The 20,034-nt window shown below is 44.0% G+C and overlaps 1 protein-coding gene across 1 annotated transcript; it reads right to left on the bottom strand.

The window, feature by feature from the left end:
* Window positions 1-728: 728 nt before the first annotated feature.
* LOC100192044 (uncharacterized) lies at window positions 729-2,532 on the bottom strand. The gene has a single exon (NM_001137467.2). It carries the CDS (start codon window positions 2,426-2,428, stop codon window positions 785-787), a length of 1,644 nt encoding a protein of 547 aa, NP_001130939.2. The 5' UTR covers window positions 2,429-2,532; the 3' UTR covers window positions 729-784.
* Between the last annotated feature and the right edge of the window lie 17,502 nt (window positions 2,533-20,034).

Raw genomic sequence — 20,034 nt, forward strand, 5'->3', positions numbered from 1 at the left:
CGGGTATGGGTATATACTACTCATACCGCGTACCGATGGGTAATTTATACCCACCTCGGTATTAAGTACATATAAATAAATATACTCTTTAAGTACATATATGATCAACTTGCATGTTTCTACATTACTCATTAAATTTTCTTCTTTTATTTACTTACATTTGATGATTATGATTTTAAATACATCATATATTTATTAAATTTATGCTATTTAATATAGGTTTAGTGGCTACCTAATCGGATGTGCATTACTCGATAGACTTTTTACGCATGTAGGTGCAAGTATGGGTACAATTTTATACCCACCGGTGAGTATGGTTTTTTACCAGTATAATTTATCTCGTAGGTATGAGTATAGATGAGCAGTATCTAATGGAATACGTATCCGTTGCCATCCCCGCGAAGACAAGAGAGACATAAACCCTCGATCCTCCGCCATTGATTTTAAACATGTTTTATACTTCTCCGTTTCTTTTTAGTTGTCGCTTGATAGTTTAATTTTGCACTATCCAGCGACAACTAAAACGAAACGGAAGGAGCACTTGTATACAAAGTAAAATGCTCCTTTACTCTGTCGATCCATCAGACCTGAACAAAAGTACACAAACCGATCCATCCACACAAAAACTACACAGGTACAACCAATATGACGCCAGGTACCCACAAACCTAACAGTCTAATGAAGAGGGAGAAACGAAGAAACGATATGACTTTGACAGGCAGAGGCATATAGAAGAACTTCAGCACGAAGAAACGAGTGCCAATGTGCGCGGGCACATGCAGGCTTATGCAGCTGCTGCAGTTGTGGTCGAGATCACAAAGGCTCCCAGCTGCGGGGCTTCCTCCGGTGCCACGACGTAGCCGGCGAGGTCCCGCGGCTTGACGTGCACTCGGAGGCCGTTCTTCATGAACAGAGTGAGCGACATCTTCTGCTCCACCTTGTGTCCAGGGACGAGCTCCACCGAGTGGCGCAGTAGCACAGCGGAAGCGATAGACTTCATCTGCAAGTACGCCAGGTCCTTGCCCAGGCACGTCCGCGGCCCTCCGTTGAACGCCACGAAGCGGTACGCGTCCTTGGCCGGCTCGAACCGGGTCCCGTCAGCCGAGAGCCACCGCTCAGGCCGGAACTCAGAGCAGTCTTTTCCCCAGATGCTCTCCATTCGTCCAACCGAGTAGATGGAGTAGGTGACCGCTGAGCCGGCCGGCACCACGGTGCCATCGGGCAACACGTCGTCCTCCACCACGTACTTGGAGTCCTGCGGCACCGACGGGTACAGCCGCAGCGTCTCCGCCAATGCCGCCTTCAGGTACACGAGGCGGTCCAGCTCGTCGAAGTCCAGCGGCTCCTCGGTCCACCTCCCGCAGTCGTCGCCACGCGTCTCCCTGAGGACGGAGACGATCTCCAGGACCACCTTGCGCTCGACGTCGCGCCGCAGCATGAGCATCCAGAAGAACCAGCTGAGCGCGACGGACGACGTGTCGCGTCCCGCGAGCACGAAGTTGAGCGCGACCCACTGGAGCACGTCCTCGGGGAACGCCCTGCCGCTGCCGTCGCGCTTCTTCATGAACCTGGAGAGCAGGTCGTCCGACGGATTCGCCTTGCGCGCCGCGATGGCCTCCGTCATGTACTGGTCCACGATCGCGAGGCTCTCGCGGAGGCTCCGCTCGCTGCCGACGCCGAGCGCCTTCTTGACGCGCCACAGGAAGCTGGGGAACAGGAACCTCTGCAGCGTCGCCTCGGTGGCGGAGTCGAAGGCGTTGGCGAAGGGGTTCTCCTGCAACCCCGGCGACAGTGTCTCGGGGTCCTTGCCGAAGGTGAGGCCACAGATGTTGTCGAAGGTGAGGCGCAAGAGCAGGTCCTGGAGGTCGACGCTCGCCGCGGCCTCGCAGTGGTCTGCGAGGATACTCCACAGGCGGTACTTGATGATGCGGTTGGCCCAGCGCGCCATCGCCTGGCGCAAGGTCCTCGTGGTGAACTCGAGCGCCGCCGTCTTGCGCTGGAGCAGCCACGTCTCGCCGTCGGAGTTGAAGATGCCTTGGCCCAGGAGATCGTGGAACGCCGCCTGCCACATGGGGCCCTTGGGGTAGTTGTCGAAACGCGCGCGCAGGATGTGCTCCAGGTTCCGCGGGTTGCACGTGACGGTCACCAGCCCCTGGCGCCGCGCCAAGAACGGCAGCGGCAAGATGCACGTCTGGTACGTGGCCGCTTCCCCCTTGGAGCGCAGGTTGTCGACGATCCAGTCGTGAACCCGCGCCCGGTTCAGGACGACGCTGGGCAGGCTGCCGACGAGGGGCCACATCCGCGGCCCGGACAGCCGTCGCGTCAGCGCCCAGAACCACACCATGTACGCCGAGATCAATGCCGCTGCCGCCGCGGCGACGGCATAGGGGTGCAAGTGCAGGACACCGTTGTCCTGTACAGTGGCCATGCCGGTGCGTTTTAAGCCTGTAAATCGCACCTGGTGCTAGCAGCTGTGCGGTGATATAATTAGGAGGGGCTGGGTTTAGGCGCTGCGATTAAGAAATGGCGCTGTTCTTGTTGGAGTTGGGAAATGTATTTGGCGCCCTTGTGTATATATATCCTCTGCACGCGAGCCGTGTTGAGAGGCTTTCCTCTGTGCCCATGTCTCGCAAGATTTTGAATTCATCGAGGACAAATAGAACGCGTTGCTCTTGTTCATACTTCTTGCCCATTCTGCCCAACAAGAATAGGCAATGTTCCCTCACTTCAGTGGACGTACTAGTAGTGACTAATCTAACTGCGGGGTTGGTAGTTTTTGTTCAACAATGTAACAGAAAGCAAGGAAGCGCTGTAGGTATTGGACAGTGGTTTTGGCTATAGAAAATTCAGTGCGCATGTTTCCTTCAAGAACTCTCGCTTTCTTTCTTGTTAGTGCGAACTACCGAGAAGGTTGCCCGTACTTTAGCAAATCAATTTCGTCAAATATTTCACCTTTCACGTGCTAGAACCATGCGTTGCTCCAACATCATCCAGGTAGCAATAGTTGGTGAGAAATCTGTTGCATATTACTTCCCATCCAACGTATCGAACAAGCGAGAAAAGGCTAAAATCAAATTCACAAAAGACAACAAAATAACAGAGATGATTGACATTACATTGTTATCACTGTTATCGTGTCTCGTTTACTGTTGAGTTGGTGATCCAAATTCTGTATAAGAGTTTGTGTTGACAAGCGAAGCGGATACCCGTCGCCGGAGGCTTGGGCTGCAGCGTAGCGACGCCAACTGGCCGATAGGCCAGCAGCGCTGCACGCCAGGGGGTGCGGGGGACGGATCCCCACGGTATATATTATTGACCCTAATTAGAGTTTCAGCTACATAATCAATATTACTCCTCTTGTAAGCCACAAGAACGGTGTTATATAAACACTCCACATTATAGTGAAGGTTTCGCCTTTTTCCCTTTGTATTGAAGGGTTTTCCATGTAAATTTGTGTGTCGTGCTCTGTGGTTTGTTTGTTGATCTACTTCATTTTTTCCTGCCGATTCTGCTGAGAAGCAGTATCAAAGCTTTGGTTAACAGATTGATCGTCGGCATGGCGTCTGTGAAGTATGATATACCAATGTTAGATCACGACACAAGGTTCTCATTGTGGCAGGTCAACATGCGGGCGATTCTCTCATAGCGGCGCTGGCACATATTCACCTTTATCTGTCTAACAATATCCCGCATGAGGTTTTGGCGGAAAATAACGCTGTTGCGTTGTGGTTGAAGCTGTAATCGATCTGTATGTCAAATGATCTAACTAGCAAGATGCGCATGAAGATAAAGTTGTTTACAACAAGCTGCAGGAAGGCGGTTGTGCATTGGATCACTTAGCAGCCTCCAAGGAGATAGTCGCTGATCTGAAGTCCATGGAGGTTGAGTATGATGATGAGGATCTAGATTTAATTCTATTATGCTCGCTACCTACATCTTTGCAAATTTCCGAGATACGATTCTATACAGTCATGATGAACTAACCCTACAAGAAGTTTGTGAGGCTCTTGCGCAGAAAGAGAAGATGAAACTGATGTTTCGCTCGGAAGAATCGTCCTCCAAGGGCGAGGCATTCACAGATCGGGGTAGGGATGGTAATAAAAGTTCGAAGCCTGAAAATAGATGGAAAAGCAAAGGACGTTCTAAGTCCAAATGAAATGATAAGTTCTGGAAGTACTGTAAGAAAACTAATCATTTTATTGAGGATTGCTGGAAGCTAAATAACAAAGAAAAAAGAAACGGTAAATCTTCAAACAGGAACAAATCTGAAGATGATGGTAAGGCTTTTGTTGCCAGTGAAAATTTAGATAAGGGTGATGTTGGGGGCCTTCGGCTTCCGAAGGTCCTCAAAAACATGATTTAGCAATGTTTCTGGAGTATGATACATGAACAGGTACCTTCGGACTTAGGTCATAACCACAATATGAAGAAGCACAAAGAATACGAAGGATGGCGCAGAGCCGAAGCTATGCGCAGGGGAGCTTCGGCATGATAGCAGAAAAGGAAACCGACTTAAAGGGGAAAAGACTATTTAGACCCCGATGGATTACTATAGAGTTATTAGCAAATGTAAATGACATGGGTGTAATTTTACATGGGCTGCGTCCCGTGCCTATAAATAGATGAACAGTGCTCCCGTACTGTTCACGCTGACTTGACATTTGCTTTTGCGTCACGCTTGTACTTTTGCCTTCTTTCAAGCCGAAGGTACATTTGTAATTTGTTATCATTTCTATTTTTCCATAATAATAAAATAGAAATGAGTTAATGATAATATTTAAGTGTTTATGTTATTTTTCATACTTCGTATGAATCCTTCTTCATTATTTGTTGGACTTATGAAGGCATGTCCTTCATAACCTTCGTTCGAAACTCATTATATCCCAAGGGAAATAATGCTTCGAAGGACGAAGGATTTTAACGTTTAACAATTTCTGTGTTGCCTTGTTCTTAACTCATATCATTTAAGGACAAGTCCCCAACAGGTGATGTTTTGATTTCTTTTGTTGGTTGTCTCTCAATAAATGACGAATGGATTCTAGATTCTGCTTGCTCATATAATGCGTGCATTAACAGAGATTATTTTAGTGCCTATGAGTCTGTAGAATGGAGAAGTTGTGCGATGGGAGATAACACTACATGTGATGTCATTGGTTATGGATCCATTCAGTTGAGGATGCACAATGGTATGATTTGTACATTGACAGATGTGAGGCACATTCCAACCATGTACAGAAATCTGATCTCGTTGAGTAACCTTGATCTCAAAGGGTATAAGTACTACGCTTCAGGTGAAGTTTTGAGGGTATCAAAAGGTTCTCTCATTATTATGAAAGGTGATATGAAAGCAGCAAATTTATATGTACTCAGAGTTGATACTATTACTGGTACTGTTTGTGGCGGAACCGCCCGAATTATTCCGGCTTAAGTGCCCAAGTCGCACCCTTAAGGGCAGCAACACACTTAAACAGGAATAACCCGTCAGTCCCTCGGATCTAGTCCGATAAAGCCACTTATCCAGGATCGAATACTACTAGCTCACTCGGAGGTGAGGCACAGAGAAATACAACAAAACATAATACCACAAATTTAATAAGTATCATTAGTGGTTACATTATCGGAGTTTCAGAAATAATAACCATAAATTTTAATGCAGCGGAAATAACTAACGGAGAAAACCGAGTAACATGGCGAAGCCTGGCCACGCTACTCCTCCTGGTCCTCTCCTGCGGAAGCAATAACCCACTCGACCGTCTATCCCGGTGGCTGGGATGAAGACCAAGTCACACCATCAACCAAATCTAGGATGTACCTGCAAAAATTATGCCACAAGCAAAGCTGAGTATACTAATACTCAGCTAGACTTACCCGGTGTGAGGAGTCTACTCCTCTACCTCTAGACATGCAGCTGTTTGGCTGAGGGGTTTGGTTTGCCAAAAGCACTAGCTGAGTCTAAAAACAAGTTTTAGCTTTTCAAGTTTTAGTATGATCCTTTTTAAACTAGATGAGTACCTAGCTAGTCATACATGGTATCAAACATTTTTACCAATCAACATCTTTTGCCAGTCACCTTATTTCCACTTATTACTCAATGTAGCAGCATGGATCAAGCAGTCTCATTAGCTGCGAGAAGCAGACGATTCGAATCGAGTTTTTAAACCTTGCAAGGTAAACCTAAACACACGACGTGGCGAGGCACTCCGTCCCCACACACATCAACCGTCCCCATCGATTCCCCGTCAGCAGAGAGGGGCTCACCGCCTTGGCGTACAATGCCTCACTGACCCCGACTGCCGTCGTGCAGTGACCGCACTTGTACCCACCATAACCGGAATGGGAGACCTCGTCTCAGGTCGCGTGAGGAGGGCAATCTGCTGCCAGGTTCAATCAGGTACTAGGCTTACCGATTTACCATATTTCTCGGCATATGTTTAGTACGTTCAAACGCTTGACTCACGGTACCACACCATAATCCTTATTCAAATTTTCATCCCGTAGACAACCAATCCCCATGGATTGTTGCCCACAAATCAACCTCATTATGATATGAAAGTGAGTACAGCAAACTCCTGACCTCGCGCGAGTGCTAGAAAAATCACTCGACTTCTACCGAGATCCCTAATTAGCAAAGCAGCTACTCGACCTAGTATACTAGTATCCATCTCAAAAGGAATCCTGAGTTCATGCAACTAGGGTTTTCAGACAACTCCTACACTTAAGTGCACAGTACAAGCTTACAAACATTAAGTGCAGTAAAATAGCATATATAACGGTTATGCATAAAACCGGGGCTTGCCTTTAATTTAACACTTAGATAGTGTTTGCTGGGGGAGGGTACTCGCTCGGCGAGCATCCACTGGTTAAGTCCACAATCCTTCAGTACGTCTACCAACTGCATCTTGTGGGTGGCACCACATCACTGGCTTGATCATCATCTCTCGGTCCTATATGAGGTGCAAGATGCGTATGTATGAATATAATGAAAGTAGCACAAAAATAGCACAAGATATAGCAAGACACAGTGGCGAACTAAACATTAATTAGTAAGACACTGCAACAACTATACGCAAACACTAGTTATTTATGTGTCATTGGGCACACGTAAACACTACCACTGGAAAGACAACGATCACTACCTACAATTAACCAACACAACACGATATCACTCGTACAAGCATTTATTTAGTCGCTATGGCTTTTCATTAGTTCTTCTATTGATCACACAAAAGCATCACAAACACAAGTTTATTAGAGGATCGATGCATCAATGTCGATGGACTCCTCTATCACAATCAACTACAGCAAGCAAACACATTAATCATGAAACACATGTTAACCTAAGTTTAGCCATCACAAGTCTATGTCCGTTAAGTGCTAACTAAGCATTTTTAGCTAAAATGGTGAACTAAATATTCATTTGAGCACGTGCATATTTTTAGGACAGCAGCACAGCAGCTACTTGTTTTAATCATAACTTTTCAAATATTAATCAAAAAATAGCAAACTAAAACTTTCTGGAAAGTTTAAAATGATCTCTGCAACTTTGGTATTGTCATCACAACATGATTAAACACTTAGCAAGGTCGAATTGTGCAAACACAGCAGCGCTGTCCAGATTTGGACAGATTCAGACTGGTGATTTTAAAAATTCATAACTGAAGATTCAGACATCCAAATAAAGTGATCTTAGACTTTCTGGAAAGCTAATTAAATTTTCTACAAATTATTTATAAACATCACTGGCTGGTTTAACATGTATCAAGGGTAATATACACTATGAAGGCTGTGCTGTCCAGAACTGGACAGATCCAGTCTTCACACTTTAAACATCCATAACTTAATCTTCAGACCACCAAAAATAGTGATCCAAGACTTTTTAAAAAACTTAGCAAAAGCACTACATAACTTTTATAATCACCAAGAAGTGATTCCAGGTTTAATCAAATCAAACATTACAGTTTTTGAAATCTGTTCTGACAGAGGACAAAACACAGCAACCAGTTTGTAAAATTCATAACTCTTAAACTATCAGTCCTATGGTTATGAAATTTTAACACAAGCAAGATCAGAAAAGCATCTACAACTTTCTTATAACGACCATGAACAGATTGCAACATTAAATTGAGCAAACAATGCAGTTTCTGAAATCTGTACAGAATTTGGACAGATTCAGTTACTGAATTCGTAAAAAGCATAACTCCTAAACTGTCAGACCTATGGCTGTCAAATTTTAACACCAGCAAGATAATAAAGTTATCTACCACTTTTCTATAGAACATATCTACAGAAAACACAATTTAGTTCATCAAGCATACAACACAACTACAACAGTGCGTGCAGTCCAAAACAGCAATTAATAAATTTCAGCTCCTATATAATTCAAGAATCGCAGCGTTAGAGAGATTTGAATTACTCTAACGCTTTTACTATTTATTCGAGTTATGACAATCAATTAGAACCAATAAGTCGACTTGCAAATTTTATTCAAGTCATTTAGTGCACTAAAATTACCACATTCATTTAACAAACGCATTCACCACAATCATCAAATCCGGCATATATTTATATCGAAGCGCTTTTCACCCACTAGTCCGCATTTTAACTTAGACACCACATGAGCACTACTAATTTTTTTACCCGCGACCATAACCACACGCATTTAGACTACAACTAGCAATTCATCGTGACCACGAACTTAACCCAAAACCATCTAACAGGTTGGTCAACCAAAGCAGCAACATAGGCCGCTATACAACCTACACGTCGGCTTGCCTATTACTATCGCAATCCGAGACACAACACACACACACACACACACACACATATATATATATATATATTAATCACTTGACACAATTGACTCATACGTAACATTAGTTGGCTAATCACAGCATAAGACTTAGCAACTCATTCAGACATTTCAACTCAAAACATGGGTGGGAGCAGGTTAATTAATGTTTCTTAACCTTTTCTCAACTTAAACTGGACAACACACAAGTCACATAAAACACCATATTTTAGGAGGTCTAACATAGAGACATTAAATCATGGCATAAAACTCCATAAGACTTACATTTGCTAATGAAGGTCCTAAAGCACTTATGTGCATATCTTAGTAGGTTGTTCTTCAATTTCAACAAGGACCGACTTATGAACGCTACTCGCTTCCAATAATTATTGGGCTGCGATAACGCTCATATAAGACCTATAATCGATCATCAAGACATTTATTTATCCAACGGACATGGAATGCAATGATTGACAAAACAAAGTATCAATCCGCCATACAACAGAAATCATGACGGCATTGATGGATGCTATCAACTACACGTTTAAACATATTAAACTTACTTCTCGCTTCGCCACTACACCACCCTTTAGTCACATGACCATCGGGAGCATCCTTCACACGATTATACAATAGCAACCTACACGTCGGGTTACTCAATACATACATCTTTTCTTCGTCGCGAGTATAACCACATTACGGCATATACCCGCACACCTCAATCAGTTATCTTACGCCACCACTACTACAATACACCACAGCACACACGTACATACATGTCCACACTGCCTTCTCATGCCCAATTTTAGCACAATTATTTATGACAACGTTTATCGACTAGACAAGTGAAACACTAACCAATCATTCGCACATCTCGCCTTTAAAACACGAATCACATGTCACATAATTTATATTTTCAACCCACGCTATCCTACGCCACGATGAATACATAAGATATATTTAACATAGACTAACTCATTAGCCGACTATGGAAACCACTAAGCATGTTTTACGCTTTATTTATTTTACCACAACTAACACACTACTTTACGACGAAGTGCTTTAGCAAACAATTAATACATCCGTGACCAATCTCTACGACGCACAAAAGAACTATTGCACCTACATATATATCCAATCCAACAACCAAATAACATATCGGCTCACCCACGCACCTACGTGTCCCCACAACACGCACAAGGCATCAACTGCACAAGTGACTCCAATCGGATTACTCATACTCCTCATTCGCATCGACTATCACAATCACCGATCCCATGCATAAAACCAATACCCTCTTCACATAAACATCTACCGATGCATTCCCTAAAACATGATCCGCATTTATTTATTTAAACTTAGTCTTCGCATCAAACAACACATCACATATTTTCACTATCAAAATATAAAAACATCGGAGTTCTTTTCTACTTCATTTTTCTTCTCTACACGCTTCCATTCATACAACTATATTTTCACACACATAATCACACATGCACATCATCGACCAAAACCTAATTAGGCTAACTACAAATCGCACACATCAATTAACCTCTTGTTCTCCAATCGCAAACGCGATCCTACCAATGCGCATAACCGAAACATTTTACACACATCCATTCAAAATAATTAATCGAGTCGATCGAGAGTGACATGCATCGGCTCACCATAAACAAACCCAAACGACGTTTGCAAGAACGACGGTGATTCCGATTTGTGCATAGCTTCGCACATTGACGAGCGTCGAGCGGCTTGCCTTCTTTTCCACGCAAAACACGGGGTTCTCTCCTCCACAAAAATAAAACAAAGCAGCACACATACATAATTAATCATAGGAAAATAATGTCGATGCGGAATCGAACACGGAGCGTCGCGGTCTCACCGGGGTGAACGACGACGACGATGGGGCTGCGCAAAAACAGCAAACAACCGGCGAGTGTCGATGGCGTGCTGTTCACTGCGCTTTAAAAAAACAGCGAGCCCGCAGAGCGTGGAGACGCCGGGCCTGCTGCAGGAAATCGACGACGCGTGGCTTGCTGCGCATTTCGTCGAGCACACAGCGAGCGTCAATGGCGCACTGCGCAGCAGCAGAGAGGAGGCATCGGCAGAGGGCTCGCGGCCGGGAGAGGAGCACAGGGGCGCCCTGCGCTGCGGAGATGAAGGGCGCAGCTTCCGGCAAACCAACGACATGGAGAACAGGGAGGGCGTGGCTGGAGGAAAGGGGCGAGCTGCTTGTGGCCATGGGGGGAAGAAGAAAGGGCGCCGTCGAGGGAGCTTCAACAGTGGAGCGCTCGGCTGCTGGGCTGCTCACCGTGGACAGCAAAGGAAGGCAGATGCAGTGCAGAAAGGGCGCTCAAAACTGCTGGCCGGAGCTAGGGCTCGGCCATGGGAAAGAAGGGGAAGGAGGAAGGGGAGCCGGCTGGTGGAGATGGGAGAGCTCGGCTCCATGCAGATGTGGAGCTCGCCATTTGGAGCAGTGGCAGGGGCGTCCATGGCTGCTGGCCGGGCAGAGGCGTCGGCGTGCTCTCAAGGAGCTTCTGCTCCTGCGCGCACGAAGCAGAGAAGGAGGAAGATGGGGCGCTGGTGGTCTGCTGCTGGAGGAAGAAGAAGAGGGGCAGGGGGCACCGCGCCATTGCTGGCCGAGGGGAGGAAAGGCGCTGCTGCTGGGCGCCAGCCAGAGGTGGAAGAAGGGCTCGGCAGCCATGGGAGGAAGAGAGTTCCTGCGCGCTGAACAGAGAAAGGAGCTGTGCGTGAGAGAAAGAGGGAGAAGAGAGAGTGGCGGCTAGGGGGGTAGATGCAAATTTTCTAAATTGCAAGGGGAGGCACTTCTATTTATAGAGGAGTCCTAGGGTTAGGGTTCCAAATGGGCTGGGTTGGGCTGGCCCAAAACATGTAATCGGGCTGCTCTAAATTTATTTTTCGGAATAAAATGCTCTCGCGGAAGTCGTCTGTGTAAAAACAGAGCGAGCTGGAGTTCGGACGAATGGAAGATTGAGCGATTAACTCGGCTGAGAGTTTGATTTGACTTCGCTCGACAATAATTTCCTACGCATGATTCGAAAATAAATTGTCTCGAGATACGACCAGCTTTCAGATTTTTGATTGAAAGAGACAAATCGCGACATTTAAAATCATCGCCAATGTTGATTTTTAAATCGGGATCGAACATAGAGGTATGAAGTCGATTCGGATAAGAATTAATTAGAGGGCGACATACTGAGTATCCCGTTGGAGAATACGGACCCGGACAAAATAGTCGAACATAGATCGAAGTTTCGAGGAATTAGATTCGGGCTCAGATCAGATAATAGTCGTCGAGAGTTTGATTTTAAAGAGCTTCAGATGAGATTTATAATTCGAGAATGATCTTCGAGTCTGCATTAGTTCCGAGAATTAAAAGTTTTAACACGCTCCAAAATTGGCTGTTTCTCGCGATCGATTAACTCTGAATTCGGTGAATTGTGAATGGATAGTCTCGATAATCAGAGACATACGCCAGCGAGAAATAGAAATTTTCACTGAGCATCCGAGATTAGGATAAATCTCCCATCATAACACGAAACTGACACCTGGGGTGTCACAGCCTTCCCCCCTTAAAAAGAATCTCGTCCCGAGATTCAGATGAGGGTCTTCAAGGGTGGAGAAGCATGTAACGTCCAGGCTGAAGATAGATGCAAATTCGTGAAAGGGTATCTGACAAGATACTGAAGATAGATTTGGATAGAATATCGCGGCATGTTGAGACAAAATGCAGCGATCACTTTGAGATAATGTTCCAAAAGATAACATATCAGTATAGTCTCGTAATGGATCACGACTATTAACCGCGATACCAGCGCGTGCCGAGAAGCTGAACCATGTGTGCACCCATAGGAGGCTCTCGGTTTCGTCGCGGCACCATCAGTCGTTTAGTCATAATACCATTACCAAACAAAACCAATGAGAAATCCACATAGCACAGATAGATGGAGCCCATGAGAGTATGGCTCAGAAAATGTGACTGAAGTTGGAGCAAAGATTGTTGGCAAAAGAGCATCACATGATAATTTTTATTTAACTCAGAGAACTATTTTATGATCAACATGGAGATTATCATGCCAGAGATTCATACGAGATTTTGATATGAGAACGAAGCATCCACGAGGTCAGGTTGATGAACTTGTAGAGACATGAGAGATCCAAAGATAACAACAACATCCATTAATCCACATGGATATGTCGTTTAGAGATAAGTTGATAAAACAAGTGTCATGATCCTCGGAGAAGGGGGTATGAGAATGACCAGAAATGAGAGATTTAGGCAAGATCAACACCCGATACATGAGAACAGGTTATAGTAGATAACCAGATAACGGGACAGGGTCAATAAGGGATCCAAAGATTTGGATGATAAAGCCACAACATGATTCCCAAGAAAAAGGATTACCAGATCCAGGCGAAAGGAGATGTAGGCAAACAGGATCAGCTAGGATGATCAACAGAAATGCTATGAAGTTTTAGGGGCAAGGACTTATGGAAAGAAACATGGCTTGGACATGGTTTGCGCAACTAGACAACAAACGACATTTTTTTGACACAACAAGTGCACAAGGAGACTTGGGTCGGTCTAGCGGTCAGGCTGTGGGGGTCTCTAAGCTGTACAGGTGTAACTTTATGGGTAAAACACACAAGGGTTAGAAAATACCAACACAAGCACATGATAAAATTTTTTTAGGTTTCACTTGCTAAGCTCAAGGTTGTTTGGGGGGTCTTTCATGAGGGAACAAACAATTTTTCTTTGTAAAAAGGGTTGAACAATTACGATACCACCTAGATAGCAAGACAAGAGAAACACATAGCACGACCTAACAAGACTTACCAAACTGACACGAGGTAAGGCATTTCTAACATAGCAGTACATCACATTATTCACAAGTTCTTATTATTGGAATAAAGGTGAGAGAAGCATGTTGGTGCACAAGAGACAATGATGCGACAATTATGATGCATGCTCATTCTAGTCGTCTTCTCAGACCTAACTAATTTTTCGGTTGCTTCTACAGCATCCTTCTTAATAATAGTAGTAATAGCCTTTATGGCCTATATAAATAGCCACCTAGCTACCCATTTATTTCATAAGGCTTTATGTCCTAGGTCTATCCTTATCGTCCTGATATCTATCCAACTTTGGTTTCTAGCAAGTTTTACTTTTAGAAAAGGTTGGTAATCATGACTTATTGATTCCTCTGTGGTGGTATTCGCTCCGATACCAGCTGTGGCGGAACCGCCCGAATTATTCCGGCTTAAGTGCCCAAGTCGCACCCTTAAGGGCAGCAACACACTTAAACAGGAATAACCCGTCAGTCCCTCGGATCTAGTCCGATAAAGCCACTTATCCAGGATCGAATACCACTAGCTCACTCGGAGGTGAGGCACAGAGAAATACAATAAAACATAATACCACAAATTTAATAAGTATCATTAGTGGTTACATTATCGGAGTTTCAGAAATAATAACCATAAATTTTAATGTAGCGGAAATAACTAACGGAGAAAACCGAGTAACATGGTGAAGCCTGGCCACGCTACTCCTCCTGGTCCTCTCCTGCGGAAGCAATAACCCACTCGACCATCTATCCCGGTGGCTGGGATGAAGGCCAAGTCACACCATCAACCAAATCTAGGATGTACCTGCAAAAATTATGCCACAAGCAAGGCTGAGTATACTAATACTCAGCTAGACTTACCCGGTGTGAGGAGTCTACTCCTCTACCTCTAGACATGCAGTTGTTTGGTTGAGGGGTTTGGTTTGCCAAAAGCACTAGCTGAGTCTAAAAACAAGTTTTAGCTTTTCAAGTTTTAGTATGATCCTTTTTAAACTAGATGAGTACCTAGCTAGTCATACATGGTATCAAACATTTTTACCAATCAACATCTTTTGCCAGTCACCTCATTTCCACTTATTACTCAATGTAGCAGCATGGATCAAGCAGTCTCATTAGCTGCGAGAAGCAGACGATTCGAATCGAGTTTTTAAACCTTGCAAGGTAAACCTAAACACACGACGTGGCGAGGCACTCCATCCCCACACACATCAACCGTCCCCATCGATTCCCCGTCAGCTGTTGGGGACTTGTTCTCAAATGCTATGAATTAAGAACAAGGCAACACAAGAAATGTTAAACGTTAAAGCCCTTTGTCCTTCGAAGCATTATTTCCCTTAGGACATAATGATTTTCGGACGAAGGTTATGAAGGACATACCTTCATAAATTCAACATATAATAATGAAGAAGGAATCATATGAGACACAAAAGATAGCATAAACCATTATGTATTATTATCAACTCATTTCTGTATTATTATTATAGAAAAGTAGAAATAATATCAAATTACAAATGTACCTTCGGCTTGAAAGAAGGCGAAAGTACAAGTGTGACGCAAAAGCAAATGCCAAGTCAGCGTGAACAGTACGGGGGTACTGTTCACCTATTTATAGACACGGGACACAACCCATATAAAATTACATCCATGCCCTTTACATTTGGTAGTAATTCTATAGTAATCCACCGAGGTCTGAATAGCCTTTTCATCTTTAAGTCGGTTTCCTTTTCTGCTACCACGCCGAAGCTTTCCTGCTTACATCTTCGGCGCTGTATCAACCTTTGTATTATTTGGGCTTCTCCTACTGTGATGTCGACTCGAGTCCGAAGATACCTGTTCACACATTATACTCCAGAAACACTGTTAAATCTTGTTTTTGAGGACCTTCGGAAGCCGAAGGCCCCCAACAGTAGCCCCTCGCAATATTAATTTGTTAGAATAATAAATTTAGATTGCGACATGGACGAAGGCCTTAAGCCGAAGGTCCGAAAAAACACCTTCCCTTTGCTAGAATAGCAACATTCACTGACAAGCGGGGTCTTCCAATTTTCAACACACTGGGCGTATAAATAAGAGCATACCGCGAGCTCATTTGGTACGCTCTCTTGCCATCTGCTCTTGCTCACTCAATTTTTAGCTCTTGCGCACCAAGACTTGCTTAGCTTTTTAAGTTTTTAAGCTTCGGCATTGAAAACAGTTTTTAGTGTTTCCGAAGATGTCTGAAGATAAGAAGGCTGCTGCCGAGATGAAGTTGAGTCTCTTTGAAGAGAAAAACCTGGGGTTTCTTATAGCAATGTCAAAGACCAATACAGAAAAAATCACCAAAGAGATTTTAGAAGGTTTGTCTGAAGATACTGATGACAGCGACAGTTATGATGTGGATAGTGGTGGTGAAGACTCCGAAGATCGCTCTTGGCGACCAAGCCATGCCGTTTTCGGCAAATCAAGTATCAAAGAAAATCATCTTGTCAACATGAGGGGAAGATACTTCCAGGACTTGTCCGTTGTGAGGGCCGACGAAGGAGAAAAGACTTGTCCGAACCCTGAAGAAAATGAAGTCATAGTGTACCGAAGCTTTTTGAAAGCTGGACTACGATTTCCCCTGAGGAACTTTGTCGTAGAGGTGCTGAAAATATTTGAAGTCTATCTTCACCAACTTACCCCCGAAGCAATCATAAGGCTGAATATCTTCGTGTGGGCCGTGAGAAGCCAAGGTCTGGAACCTGATGCGAAAAGTTTCTGCAACATACACGAAATATCATACGAGACAAAACCCTGGGGTAAGGAACAGTATCACAATAATTTTGGCTACTACAGTTTCGTTTCTCGGTCTGGGTCAAGCTGTCCCGTGCCAACCTTTCGGAAGAGATGGCCCGGCGACTGGATGACAGAATGGTTTTATGTGAAGAATGACCTAAAAACACGGGAAGATATTAAAGGTATAATTATGCGCCCTATTTGGCAAAGCTTCGGCCTGCGGAGGCCGAAGGTTGAAATGAATGAAGCTGCCGAAGAATGCCAGAGAGCCTTCGGAGTTATTTGTTCTTTTATTGGAACGAGAGATTTGGTCCAAGAGCATATTGCCTTCAGAGTATGGTCGCTCGCGGAAAAATGGGAAATGCCGCAAGAGACCATAAAGGAGGCTGACGAAGGTGGACTTATCAGGCTGAAGTATACTTTCAAGTTCGGAGATAAATTCGTTGAGCCAGATGATGACTGGCTAAAAAGCATTGAAAATGTGAGTGATGAACTACTTGGGGCTTATTCGAAGGCCGAAGATACTGCATTGTCAGCAGCCTTCGGAGGCCGGAAAAAGAAAAGACTGAACCGAGTGTTTGACGCAATCGGGTTCGTCTACCCTGACTATCGTTATCCCATTCGAGGGCAGAAAAGAAAAGGCACGACCTCTGCGAAAGAAGAAGCTGCAGCTGCTCCTAGTGAGCCAGCACCGAAAAGAAAAAGGATAAAGGTCCTCACACATCGGCCACGCTATATTGAACCAGCCTCGGTGCCTGAGTTCACCGGAGAGACCTCTTCGGCCACCGAGGCTGAAGAGCCAACCTTGCTGTCAGAAGTCGCAGAAATGGCCGAAGCGCCAACAAGAACAGAATTGGAAGAACCAAAGATTTTGTTACCAGAAACCAAAGAGATGGTCGAAGCGCCATCGACAGAAAAAATGGAAGAAGCAAAAGGATCAACTAAGGGATAAAAAATATCAGAAGTTTTAAGTCCTTCAGCAAATGTTGAGACAATAAAAAACCAAAAGGGTCCAGCGGTGACTCCAAAAAGAAAAAGAATGGTCAATGTGCTAGATGTTCTGGAGACAATTAAGTCCTCAAGCACAACTCCGAAGAATACTGTTGAAACTTCCGAAGCGAAAACTGAAATTTTTGATACTAAGGCTCCAAAGCAAGAAACTGAGGCTGAAGCTGGGCCCTCAAAGCCCACGAAGGTAAAATCCTTGGAAACCGAGGAAGAAAAAATGACGGAGCCAATTCTTGTTGAAGAAATCAGTGCTGTTGCCCCAGAAGCATCCCCCAAAATCCTTGATTATATTGTTCGACATGCTTCGGGGAAAAAATTATCAGAAAAAGAAAAGCAAGAGGCCCAGCTTTACGCCCAAAAACTGAAGTATCCAAAGGGGGCGTTAATATTCAACGGCAGCGGAGAAGAAGACTTCTTGTATTGTCTCCCTGACAGCAAGGAGATTTCTGTCTGTCGGGAGATGAGCAAGAGCTTCGGATTCCCAACACTAGAAGACGGGCTCTCGGTGCTGTCGAAAAATGAACTGGCCGACAGCCTGGCATACAATAGCTTAAAGGTGCAAAAAATGAGATCTTTGTATTTTTTCTTGAGACCAAAATTTTTCGTTTGCTTAAATTTATTGACGCACACACATTTTTCTTTGCAGGGCCTTATACTTAGCAATGCCCTCAGGGCCCAAAAAGATGCCGAAGACGAAGGGTGCGCTATAGCCCTGAGCAACCTTCGTTCCGAAGTAATTGAACTAAGGAACGAAGGTTTCGAAAAAGATAAAATATTACATTCATTGATAAATAGAATAAAAGAAGACGAAGCTACTTTTAAAGGTCAAGCTGAGGCTCAGAAGCGTGAAATTGAAGATCTTCGAAAACAACTGGCCAGAGCTAAAGAGGAACGCATACTTGAAGAAACGAAGCGAGAACTTAGCGACCAATGGGCAAATCATTTAGAAGGAACTGTTGAAGATCTTCGTTCGTCCAAGAAAAGATGCTATGATAAATCTATGGAGTGTGTTAAGAAGATGAAAGCTAGCTTCGCCAGCGTTGGCGCATTCTCGAGCGAAGAAAACTTTACAAGAGGCAACCCCGAAGGTCCCATCGAATGGATTAATCACGAAGCTGAGGCCTTTGAGGAAATTTTAAATAGCCGCAGAGACATATGTGCTTTCTCGGGTGCCAGGGGGATTGCCACCATTTTGGAGAAAAAGGGCTGCGAGCATGTAAAGATTTTAGTGCAATCCGAAGCTACCTTGTCCTTCGAAGATGCAAAAGATCCTTCAGCTGAAGCTAGCATGGTTGGTGGAAAATTTTTCACCGATGTCTGGGATAATGGTGGTCGAGAAATGGCCCGAGAAATTATCCAAAAAAGCGAAAAGGGCATCCACGATGCTAGAAAAGTAGCAGAGGCTGCTGAGAAAAGCGCAGAGCCCGAAGGGCAAATAGGTATTAACTAATGGTTTTTATTGTGTTGTAATTTTTGGTTTTAAACTTCGTTCGCAATTTGTAATAGCAATGTAGTCGTATCCTGTCCTCCTTCAGATCCTACTAAAGCGTCTCCGGGCCCTCACCCGAAAGGAGACGACGAAATTAAAAAGATGGCTGAAGCTATCATGGATGAAGTTGTTAATCGGCTTCTGAACGAAGCTGCGGAAGTTGTACTTAGAGAAGATTAAGTGCTATTGTAAAAACTTCTGAAATGTAATATGTGTAACATCTTGTAACCCTAAATATAATATACTTGTTTTTATGGTTCAATTCTTTACGATGCATGAAATTTTACATACGTACCTTTTTTGAGTCTTTGACGAAAAAACACCTTCCCTTCTTTTCATGCTTCGTGAAGAAGAATTTTCATTTATCACAACAATATCCGTAGTGTTCTGATTAAGAATATCCAAGCTTCGTGAAGATATTTTCCGAAGCTATACTTCCGAAGATCAATAGTGTATCTCCTTGTGACTTAACATGATTTTCCCCTTTTTCAAAACATTCTTCTGAAGATCGATATTGTGTCCCCTTCTTGTGCCATATGCAGCATGATGTATGATGCTTATGCCATGCGAAATGATGTGATGATGTTATGCTATGTAAGATGGTATTTATTCCGAAGATACACGCACATCCCTGTAATAAAACACATAATCTTTTAAATCAGCATTGACTTTTCGCTGTAAGCCTCCCTTAGGAGCTTCTTCGCCTTTTACTTCAGCGGAATCAGCGTTTATTTTTCGCTGTAAGCCTCCCTTAGGAGCTTCTTCGCCTTTTACTTTCAGCGGTATTCGCGTTGACTTTTCGCGCTTCGTCTTTTACTTAGGCGGTATCAGCGTTTATTTTTCGCTGTAAGCTCTGCATTCCCTTTGGAACGACTTTGGAGCAGAAAACTTACACTGCGCTCCCTTTGGAACGGCTTTTTGTAACTTCAGCAAACTTACTCTGCGTTCCTTAGAATGACTTTTTGTTGCTTCGAAGAATTTTTGATAATTCGAAGGTCCTCCTTGTTATCGCAAATCTTTAAGCTTCAACAACTTAAGCCTGTGGAAAAAATATATTTTCCTTATGGCAAACAACGAAACTATTACATGAAATTTAAAAAATGTCCTTTATTACACAGAAAATAAAACTG

Source organism: Zea mays, chromosome 3, assembly GCF_902167145.1.
Source record: "Zea mays cultivar B73 chromosome 3, Zm-B73-REFERENCE-NAM-5.0, whole genome shotgun sequence".
NCBI classification, from domain to species: Eukaryota; Viridiplantae; Streptophyta; class Magnoliopsida; order Poales; family Poaceae; genus Zea; species Zea mays.

Excerpts from the sequence above, each read along its gene's own strand:
- LOC100192044 (NM_001137467.2), bottom strand. The coding sequence starts at position 2,428 with ATGGCCACTGTACAGGACAACGGTGTCCTGCACTTGCACCCCTATGCC.